Below are 12,334 nucleotides of genomic sequence, written 5' to 3' on the forward strand. Positions count from 1 at the left end.
TTTTCTTTTAAACGTTCAAAAGACATTCACCATACTATGAGTGAATTTTAGCAATCACACATATTTGTAGGGTAAAAAACTTATAATTTTTTATAATTGTCAAAGGGTAGTCAAATATACTTCAACATATGGTATAATATCAAACTGAAACTCAATATTGTAGATGTTCCAGATCACATAGAAACACTTTTACTACTGTTGAAAAGATAAGATAATAAAGTTTAAAAATTTTACACAAAACAATTAAAATAGAGCTTATTTCGCCCACTCTGAATCCCTAATTGTCATTAAAATAGTTAAAGTTTTAAGAAAAGCTTGCAGTTTAAAGACACAGCTGTAGGTCACAAGAAAAAACTTTGCTCAATACAGAATTTTTATCTATCAAAGAGCTAATAGAATGAGGAAAGCAAATAATAAGAGAACCAGTGTTTAAATATCAAATCTTTACGTATGATTTTTTCAAATACCTAGTTACTTTTAAATTCTTTTGAAGTACTTTTTTCTTCACACACAATCTTGTTAATGAGCAATTTATGAGGTTTCAGAAGCAGTTTCCATTTGTGGCTTTTAAAAGAGACATGCTGGTGAAAACGAGAATGAATAGTAACAGTTTACCCAATTCAAAATAATAGTAAACCCAATTCAAAAAAAGATTTTAGTCGTGGTTTTTTAACAAAGATGTAAACAAAAAATTAATTATGGTAAATATATTTCAAATTACAAATTGGGGTTTTAAAAAAGTAGCAATTATGATTTTAAGATTTTTTATTTCTTTGTAAGGTAATGTAATAGTAACTTTTTTTTTTTATCTTTGCTTATCTGTTAATATAAGCTCAAATAATGCTAAAAATATTTAGCTAAACTTTCAAAAGTTTAAAAAGTATGACCTGGGCAAATCAATCAATAAAAGTCAAATTGCACAAAAAGTGCAATGTCACATAGGTAAAAAAAAAAATTTTAATTGGTTTTCAAAAGTTAATATTCACATATAGTGTAGCATATATATCCATTTTCAAAAAAGCACATATTTTCAAACAAGGAAGTTAAAAATAAATTACTTATACAGATTACATAGATGAAATAGTAATGTGGGAGGGTCAAATTGTTATTTAAGAAGCAGCATATTGTGTGGGGTTCTTATGTATGTATATATTTGTGTGTATATATTTGTACATTTCTATTTTCTGATGTCATAGTGAACATTCCAACAATTCTTTCCTTTTATTAGTGTTGTAGGACGATTAAAATGGATTGAATAATAATGTGTATTGAATGGAGTTAAAAAATAAAACAATGCATTGGTATATCAAGTTCTGTTTCTATTAATCTTATCACTTCTACAATTTTGTCAGTGTTTACTACAGTATTTTTTTAATTTAATTTTATTTTAAAAACTAAAAGTCTTTTTCGCTAGAGTTTTCAAAATAATGGAAAATTATAATACCATTTTTCGGTATTCAATATAGTTCAATAGCGGTATAAACCAGTAGTGAGCTGTATTTATAAAACATTAAAAAAATTTAGCCAAGTCATTAGAAAACTTTATTAAAAGAACTTTTAATAAAGTTTTCTAATGACTTGCCTAAAGAAGATTTTTTCTTTTACATTTCCTATTTATTTTACTTTATAGTATTTAAAATATCTAAGCAGTTATAACTCAAAAATATAATTTTTCAAAAAATAATTTAAAAATATTCATGCATTTAATATAACAAAATTCATTCGGCTTCAAAGCTTAACTAAAAGTTACCAGCAACAAAAAATGTTCTTTTGTTGGATGTTGACGTGGGCTGAATTGTTTTGAGAACAGTATCAATCTTATTTAAACTTGCTGTATGAACACTTGCTTCAAACAGCTTAAACTCCTTTAGTATCTCTGAAAATGGACCAGAACTACTAATTTTGGGTTGGAATGATACGATCTTTGTTAGAGATTGTTGTAACTGTATCTTCAGGTTATTATTGGCTTCTTCAGCTATTTTTTCATCCAATGATTAGAGATCAACATTATTCAATACTTAGGTAAAACTCTGTTAGATTATATTTTTTACTTATTGAATAATTGCTTACTTTGATGAATATTCGAAGTCATCATTATTTTGTGATGTATTTAAATTGGGGTTTTGCAAATACCTCATTAGTGACGGTAAATCTTTATTGCATTACTCATCATATTGGTTTTTGAGTGAATCACTACACTAAAATTAGTCGTTTGCTCAGAAAGATTTTTAAAAAAACATGTGAACACCTTCACTGATCATTACATTGAGTTATCCTTACTGAGCTCCAATACTAAGAGCCAATTCGATAGGTTTTAATACTTTTAAAATATTTTTTAAAACTTTAAAATCAACTCCTCATAAAAACTATTTTTTCAATTGTCTAAAACTGCTTTTTGAATGCAAGGTTTCAATTTTACCAACCTTTCAATTCTATGATCCAAAGAGTTCCACCAAGATTTATACCAAGTTTTCTATTTTCTTATTTGTAAACATGCTTTTGCAATATGGAGCTATGAATGGTTGACAATTTGAAAAATTTAATAAGTTTACATGAATTATTCAATATAGACTTGATGTCATCTCAAAATGTTGTGTTGCTGCTTCCATGAGCAGTTGTCTATAATATCATTAAAAATGTTGCTGCCAAAAAATCTCTTAAGATAAACATTGCCATTACAATCAAAATCTGAATCATTATCTTCTTCCAAGGAAAGATTCTGAAGAAGTCCTTAAAATTCATTTGCTTTATCATATCATTGGTATCTTTGTTTGATTCATCACTGAAACATGTTTGGCTGTTGCAGGTATATGTCAATTTTTTAGAAAATATCTTGTTTTCCAGCAAGCAGGATATTACAAACTTAAAATGCAGGCCTTGCAATGAAGCGGGAGCGATCGCTCCGTGTACTTAAAATACGCCCAAAAACGATCTTCCGGGCGCGACAAATAGCGCTAGCTAGTTTCGTTGCGAGAGTAAAAAATAACATTTCTCAAAATATTGTTAAGTATATAAGTTATCTATATATTATATTTGTATAAGTATACAATGATATATATTATATTAGTAATAGTCTATTATATATTTATTAAGTATATAATCAAGTATATAAAATATTATTCACTTGATAATATTTAAATGGCGCATTCAGTTTAAATAAGAAAGCAGTTTTCTATTTTGTACAAACAATGAAAGAAGTCATTACTGCTAACAAATAGAATGGAATGTTTACTATCTTAAAAACATTTTGTCATATTGATAATTGAAAATTTAATTAAAAAATTAAAAGTTGATTGAATTTTGAAAAATTAAAAGTTTTAATCCACAAGATTTTGTAAAAACATAAGATTCTTTTTTGCTTTATTGTAGTTTAATTTTTCACGCATCTTTTGTTAATATAAGATGTGTGATAAACGCATGAAATAAATCTTTGGTTTGTCATAGTCTTGGTAAGACTATGACTGGAATTTTTTTGGTAAAATATGACAAGAATATTTTTTTGTTTTGTAGACAGAAAGAGTTTAAGTAAGAAATAACTTTAGCAACAAACGCAGGAGTAATTTAGATATCAGTGGATTAACTTGTTTCTTTCGGATGACAGGAAGAGTGCGGACATCAAGTTCAAGAGATGAATTATAGGAAAAAGAAAACAAATTAAAAGAAAATTTCTTTGCAAATTTTCCTTGAGAAAGTTAGCAAAATCACATCCATGTATGAGAGATGGAATGTTAGAGTTGCCCTTGTTGATGACATTGTTAAAAAATTTCCAGTTTCCAGAACTTAATTTCTGAGAAAAAATATGAGATTTAGTACTCTAAGAATGGACATCAAACAATGCCTTTTTTCATTAATTTCTTGCAACAATATAATCTTTTTCTGAGATCTTGTTAAAAAGATAAAAGAAGTAATTACAATTAGAAATACTAGCTGCATCATGAGAAAAGGCTCAGTCAATTTAATCAGAAAAAACATTAAAAAAAGAGGATGGCAAGAAGGGGAAAAATAAAGAACAAAAAGAAAAAATTTAGTGAGGAGAAATTATAATGATTAACATAAGAAATTATAATTACTAAAATTTGATATTTTAGGCCATTTTAAAAACCATTTGTTTTTATCTAACTTTTAAATTAATTTATTTTGAACAAATAATCATGAACCAATAAACTTGTTTACGACAATAATAGAAATAATAGAGATCATTTCAAAAGCAAAAATCTCTCTGAAAAAAAGTCATGAAATCTCAAAATTTTCTCTCTCAAAAAGTTCAATAGTGTAAATAAAGTATTATCATTTTTTGTATACTTTACTAAAATTTTTTAGAATCAATCACAATATAACTACTGTTAAAAAACAACTGTAAACTTAACTCTAAAACCTTAAAAAGTTGAATCATAACTAATTGCTCCTTTTTGTCAAAACACTTTAATTGTAATTTTTACTGGAAAAAGGTTCTCCTGCCCATAATCCTTTATTTATAAAATTAGCACTCTCTTCTATATAAACATAAAAATTAAGATTTATTAACATTGTAACATCCATATCACAGTGGTTGACTTTAGAACACATAATTTGTTCTAGTGCTGAGGGCTGACTTTAGAACACATAATTTGTTCTGTCATCAAAACTTGGTTATGCTATTAAATTTTCATTAAATTTCTGTGATCATAAGCAATGTACTAAATGACATGATAAATAAAACAACATATATATATACACTACTATATACATTAAAAAAAACTATTAAAGTTACCATTCTTTCGCAAAAAGCTGTATATAACACAATAACATGAGCGGCTCTATCTTCAGCAATCGAGCTGCACAAAAGAAGACCTTCACAAGCTTTGATTGCTACTCTGCTGTCCTATAAAACGTTAAGAAAAATACTTAACTTAAATAAACATAAGACCATACAATAGTAAAGAATGTATAAAAGTTATTTTGAAATAAGTTGCTGTTATTTATTCTGTTGTCTTATTTTTAGGATGCTTGTTTGTTATTTTCAGCAACAAAACTCTTACAAATCAAGAAACAATATATTATATTAAAAAACTATATTAAAATATTTATTACATTCTTATTATTAATATTTTTACTATTATAAAAATTTATTTTTACATATTAAATTTAAAAAGTTTAATGAAAATAGAAACCAAGTTTGGTTTCTATTTTCAATCTTTAGAAACATTTTTAATCATTATATATGCTAGAATTTTCGTTGCCTACAAAAAACTTAAGATTAGTTTTATATTTCTAGTTCATTATCATTTAATATGTCTCTTGTAAAATTTCTTTACAACTGTATAATATATATAATATAATCAATCATACATAAAACAAACCAATATCATCAAAAAGCTGAAACAACAAAATTATGTTTACCTCGCTTTTTGTTAAAGCCAGCAAAGCATCAACCAAACTGTACTCAGGCTGTTCACGCTCATTGTTTAAAGATATGGTAGTTGAACTGTTTTCTGAACTTTCCTTCTAATTCCATTATTTAAAAAAAAAATCATAATTTATTTAAATACTTTTTTTTTTACATATTATATTATTTATTTACAACTTATATTATAAAATATCTACACTTTTTTTTTTGCATGTATATAATATCATAAAATATTTAATATTGTTAGGCAATTTTTTACAACTGAATGCTCTTACTTGCATTAATCTTTTTTTTTACTGATCAGGACTGGCAATTTTTATTTCAATACTATCACTTAAAAGATTACCATTCAAGGTTTACAAGTTTTTCTTTACCTTTCCCACGATTAAGTTTGGAGATTTTGCTTTTCCTTGGTAAGTTGTCTTTACCATGGCAAATTATATAAAGTTTCTATATATATAGACTAAATCTAAAAATAGTTAAAAACTACTTTTTCAAGTGTAAACTTTTATTTGTAAATAAGACCAAAAACAAAGTTTTAAATGTTTTATTTGGATTTATTCATACTAAAAATCCATAACACAAATACTTCAATTACTCCAATAAAAATACTCAGCCCTGATTTTTTTAAATTTGCAATTCAGGTTAACACATCTGGTGGTAAATAATTAGTTCAATTCTTCCTTAGTATCATATTTAAATAAGTAAATGGCTTTATAGAAACCTGTTATTTTAGTGTCAGCCTTTTAACTCTAGTTCCCTGACCTTGTCACTAAAGTTAAACGCCACCCCAATCTTATCTTTATTCAACCAATCCAATCTTATTTTTGTTCTACCAATCAAACTTGTTAACAGTTGCGAAAATAAACTACAAAGTTTGGGTACTTAGTAACTTGGTAACTTCAAAGTAGAGAATTGCAAAAAAAAAATTGACTCTAGGAAATTAAACTCTGGAGCCTTGTTGAGAAAACAAAAAGAAAAAAGTAAATTAAAATTAAATCAAGTAAATTTTAACAAAATAGTTTTAACTAACAACACAGTTTTTAATTACAAAATGATTGTATGAAGGAAAATCAGAGCTATTGGGAAAAACCTTTGATTATGCTCAAAAAATGCAAAATATCAGTATTCGTAATACTTCATATCAAAATTATAGTTAGAGGTGATATTAGTAAAAAAAATTAAATAGTAAGGCACTGGTTTTGAGCCCTTTTACTATTGGCCATCCATAATATATCATTAACCAATACATCTAGCACTTTTCCAGATTTGAAAATATATTAAAACGATTCTTTCTTAAGAAAACTTATTAAAATACCATTCAATAAATAAAAAATTTTAGTTTAAACTATCATTCTGCCAAATTAAATTACAGATTTATAATACAGTACAATCTCTCTGATTCAAACTTCATGGGTAAAAAAAAGTTTGAATTAAAGAGATTTTCATATTATAGAAAGTTGATTTTTTATAGTGATTTTTCATGATGACAGCATTTAAACAAATTATGGAGGTTTTTGAATTAATGAGATTTGAACTAGAGAGATTGGACTGTATTTAGAATATTTCAGAAACATTGTATATAATATTATTGTTCTAAAACTCTAAAAAATTCTATTGTTCTAAAATTGTTTTAAAAATACCTTTTTTAAATATTTGATAAAATAACTTTGATTTTTAAAAAACATTAAAATATATAGAAACCACTTTTCAGAAATTTGATTAGATTTATAAGTAAGCATGAAGAATAAAACAATAAATTTGCCAGTAAGTTTTACTGGAATAGCGAAAATTTAAAGATATATTTATAGGTAACTTATTCATCATTTTTTTAATTTTTATTAAATGAATTAACTCAGGTAGTTATTCTTGCAAATTTTGAAAAATTAAAAAAATGATGAACTTTGAAAGTTAATCTCATAAATGATCACTATGGCATTTTGAATAAATAGAGAATATACTGAAAATACAGAATATAACAAAAATGCTTATTTAAAAAACTAAAATTTACTGGTGAATTTTAATCACCTCCTCAAGGCCGAGAAGACCACTACAGATGAGGAGGCTACTTAATAGTGGTTATAACCCTCTCTCAACTCTATAACTCCAAAACATGAACCTTGACGAACAAGGAGGAGAAACAAGTTGAAGTTTATGATACTTATGATTGCAGATAAAAAACATAATGAAAAAAGACTATTACAAAATTAAAGATGTTACTAAAGAAATAAAAGAAAGCGCTAAAGTGATAAAAGATGTTACTATAGAGATAAAAAGAAAATACAGAAGTGATAGAAGATATTACTAAAGAGATAAAAAGAAAATACTAAAGTGATAAAAGATGTTACTAAAGAGATATAAAGAAAGTGATAAAAGATGTTACTAAAGAGATAATAAGAAAGTGCTAAAGTGATAAAAGATGTTACTATAAAGATAAAAAGAAAATACTAAAGTGATAAAAGATATTACTAAAGAGATAAAAAGAAAATACTAAAGTGATAAAAGATGTTACTAAAGAGATAAAAAGAAAGTGATAAAAGATGTTACTAAAGAGATAAAAAGAAAGTTCTAAAGTGATAAAAGATGTTATTAAAGAGATAAAAAGAAAGTACTAAAGTGATAAAAGATATTACTAAAGTAATAAAAGACAACAAAAATCTAAGAAACTTAAGCTAAACTAGTAAATTTTACATTATAAAATTTATCCATAATTTTATCCACAAAACTAAGTATAATAAACTTTATAGAGTAAAAATTTGTGTAAAACTTATATAAACCTGCAAAAAAAAATTAACAAGTTGAGAATCTTGTTTAAGCTTTGAAGATACTTGAAGTAAGAACTGAACTTCCTCAGATTCTGTAGGAGCAGCTTTTACGATTCCACAAGTCTTAATCATTTTCTATAAATGGAAAACATTTATAAACAGTAAAATGTAGTCAAATTGAATAATATTAAAATAAAACTAAACTAAACAATACAAAAAAAAAATGGGTCAATCTTAATCAAAACATCATAAAAAAATTGAACTACAACAAAATGTGGTCTAAGTTAAAAACAAGTTAGAACTAAAGTTCATAATGAAGCTACAAAAATAAAAAATTATATTTTACTCCTACAGTTTTTCTTTTTTTATTGATAACTTTTAATTGCAAAGAGTTACTGATTTTTTTCTCTTAAAACGTGGTTTTTTAATTTATCTACAAAAACCCAATTTTTTTTTTGTTAAATAAAAAGACTTAATTACCTAATTATATGGAGAAAAAAAAAAGAATAAAAAAGCTAGCAACTTTTGTAACAACCTAACAATTGGTATCTTTATCATATCAAGCTGAAAACAGGTAAATACTTCTTAAGGTATATTAAAAAAGTTAAAATCTAAAAATAAAAAATTAAAGCTCTTCAGTTTGTATTTATAAAAAAGATATATGCCAAGTTATTGACCAAAAAATTCCGAATGCAATTGCTATGAGCATTTCTAAGAAAAAACTTTTTAGGTACATTTAGGTATAACATTTTATATCATTTTTCATCTATCCAAAATTTTTTTAAATAAATTTTGTAAAACAATTTTTTTTTTTGATGGACTAGTTTAAATGCTTTTATAAAACAAGAGTGAAACTTATATATTGCTTAGTTTGACATCATTTTAATTGATTTATCATTATTTTTTAATTATTAAAAACAAAAAAAAAACTTACAATAACTGGTTTATGAACGTTGACATGTGGCAATATTTGTTGTTTTGTTTTTCCAAGTAAATTTGTAAAGAAATGTAATACTTGACGCTTCATACCTGCAGGACACTAGGATCAAGTAAAAAGGAAGTAAAGAAAACTATGTTTTTAACAAAAACTGTTAACTTTAATTGTGTTTTTGATTATGATGAATTGATTATTATTAATGATGAATGAAAAGATTTCAAAACTGGTGAATAAGAAGATATTTATCAATAAATTCTAATATATATAATATATAACTCTAAATTCTAATATTTTATATATATATATATATATATATATATATATATATTAATTACTATTATTATTACTATTATTATTATCATTATTATTATTATTATTATTATTATTATTATTATTATTATTATTATTATTATTATTATTATTATTATTGTTGTTGTTGTTAGACAGTATATAAATAACATATAAAAAGCTATATAAATTCTCACATCTGCACAACCAAGCGTTTGCAATGTTTCTAGTATTTTCTGCTGCAGCATGAACTCCATTGCTGGTCCCTAAAATTAAACAACTCTGAAGTTCAACATAAAAAATAAAAAAAAACAAATTTAAAACAACTAAAATTTAAATTATAGTTATAAATTTAAAAAGTAAATGTAAATAGTTTAATATAAATTAATTAAATCAAACTAAACTTGGTTTAAAAAATTAAGTTAAATTTATTAAATTTACATAAATTTATATAGATGCATCTATTAGGGTAGGGTAAATTTTTTTTTTAATTATGGATCCTTAGAGATAATTAAAGTAGTGTATACAGCTAATGTACTAAATTCTTAGAAAAAACTTTTTTGTGTTTTAATTTTAGTATGCTTGACTATCTGATACATTAATGCATTCTCCTACAAAAAAACATGTTGTTTTTAAAATACACTAATACACCTCATCTTAAAAACATTAAACTCAGTTCAAAACTTTAACATATATAAAACATCGTTAACTTATTCTGTTTAAGCATTTTGCATAGGTTTTTTTTTATTTTTCGTGTATGTTCCAATGATTAAATATGTTCTTATTGATATTTTCAGGTAAAAAATGTCAACAAAAAAATTTCATAAAATTCCATATATTTAGATATCTTTGCAGTATACCAAAGAACATAATACCAAATAAAGCTGATGCTTTTTGAGTGTATCTATATATCAGAAAAAGTTTACCTTGTACATCAGTTTGTTAAATTAATGAAACACTAGTTTTAACTAATTATTATATTTGCTACAGAAAAAGGTGGTATACAAACAATTGTCTTCAACTGTGTTCTTTTCAAACTATTCAAATAAGTAGATGCTACACAAAGACTTCTAAAATATTTGAATAATAAAAGAATGTCAGCCACATACAGAAGTTCTATGCAGTCTTTTGAGGAAATGTTACATATATGTCCTTATAAATGTTTTGATAACAAAACAGAGATAGCAAACAATGTCAATATAATGTCTAAGTTCCAATATTAGAATAGGATTTTTGGCTTGATCAAAAAGGATTAAGAAATATGATAATTGGTAATAGAGACAAAAAGAAAACCAAGAAGTTAAAAAATTTAACAGAAAGTCCAAAAAAAAGTGCATCAAATTAAAAAATAGTGTAGCACCAGCTACCTCTTTCTATAATGATAAAAAATTTCAAGATAGAGAAGTTTATATACCAACAGAATTTTCAAGTAAAAATGACAAAAAAACATTATCATCATTGAAGAAAGTAAAAAATTGCCACAAAACAGACATAAGTATCTAAAATACTAATTATAGACACTGGAGTGCACTGGCATATCTTTGCTTATAATATCACAGAGCAAACAAAACAATAAGACAACAAGCTTTTTGAAAGAACAGCAACATTGAAACACACTCACAAGAACAGATTATTACTCGCATTGAATTTGATGAGAAATTTGATAAAAATAGAAAAGTATCTTTATGTTACAAAAATAATGAAGTTTGAAAATGAAAATCTCATGCTGTTGAGATTTTCATTTTTTTTTTTGTGTGATAATATTGCTCCTCAATCAAAAAAAGCTTTTGAAATTATTTCTTGCATCACAGGAAATAATTTCTGTTTTCAAAAAATTCTATAGAATCTCTGCAAACTTTAGTTGCAGATGTAATCATTACAGTGGCTAATAAGTAACAATGAGATCCCATTTAGATAACTATTTAAACTGATAGATTGTTTAAATTCAGAAACAGCAATACTTAAAATCAATTCAAGTTGATGTTCAAAAAATATCAATAATAGCTAATTAATGGATTAGTTGCTAAGCATTTTTGTTAAAAAACTTAACAAAGATCAAGAATATTTGCTACATGTTCAGTCTATTCAAAATGATTTGCAGGTTTCTTCAGAAACTGATGGTGGTAAAATATAGTGTAAATATAGTAAAATATATAAAGGTGTATAAAATATGCAGAGCCTGGGAATATACATCATGCCAGATGGCATACAAAAGCCAATAGAATCTTGCACTATTTTATATCACAAGAAAATTCAATAGTTAATCTTATCCTCTTCATTGATTATATTATTCAAGTGTATGCTCCATTGTAGTTTGAGATAAAAAAGAGTTGTATTAATAGTTCCCAAATTTTTTTATTCTATGAACCAATGTGGATCAATGTTGCAAAAATAAAAGACTAAAGTGTTAAAGATGTGGCCCAATCTGCTTTTCTAAGAAATTCACATTTTTACCACCCAGAGATTATTTTATTAAATGCAACTTCTGGCACAAACAACATAATTAAAAAGCAGACAGCCAAAATTATAATTGATGCAAAGTTTAATTTAAACTTAGATACAATTAAAATATTTTGTTATCACAACAAATTAAATTTTCTAGCTGATAACTCAATATTTGATAGACTGGAACACAAATTACCCCACCTCACCCCCTGATTTTAGCAAATGTATGTATGATCAGTTAATATCAACAACTATTTTAGACGTGCTTGTCATAGCCAAAGGTTAGAAAAGACTGAAAGAAAGTTTTTCTAAAAAGTTCAACATACTTCATAAAAGACATGGAATGTTAATATCCATTCAAAAATCAAGGAAACTAAAGACTTTTTATAAATAAGTTCTGTATGTTATAATAAAAAATCATATCAGGTAATTTTCATAAAAATTAAATTGGGACTTTTAAATCTAAATCATTATAAAAGGCATGTTTTTTGGGGGAAGTATTATGTAGGCTTT

The 12,334-nt window shown here is 25.0% G+C and overlaps 1 protein-coding gene across 1 annotated transcript in view; it reads right to left on the reverse strand.

The window, feature by feature from the left end:
* The window catches only part of LOC100213224 (FHF complex subunit HOOK interacting protein 2A), a 47,528-nt gene that overhangs the window by 16,219 nt on the left and 18,975 nt on the right, over window positions 1-12,334 (reverse strand). The window contains exons 4-8 of the mRNA XM_065793611.1: window positions 9,574-9,642; window positions 9,086-9,190; window positions 8,164-8,286; window positions 5,380-5,484; window positions 4,751-4,861 (exon numbers count right to left, since the gene is read on the reverse strand). Coding sequence (XP_065649683.1) covers window positions 4,751-4,861; window positions 5,380-5,484; window positions 8,164-8,286; window positions 9,086-9,190; window positions 9,574-9,642 — 513 coding nt within the window. The remainder of the gene's footprint in view (window positions 1-4,750; window positions 4,862-5,379; window positions 5,485-8,163; window positions 8,287-9,085; window positions 9,191-9,573; window positions 9,643-12,334) is intronic.

This window comes from Hydra vulgaris, chromosome 03 (genome assembly GCF_038396675.1).
Source record: "Hydra vulgaris chromosome 03, alternate assembly HydraT2T_AEP".
NCBI classification, from domain to species: Eukaryota; Metazoa; Cnidaria; class Hydrozoa; order Anthoathecata; family Hydridae; genus Hydra; species Hydra vulgaris.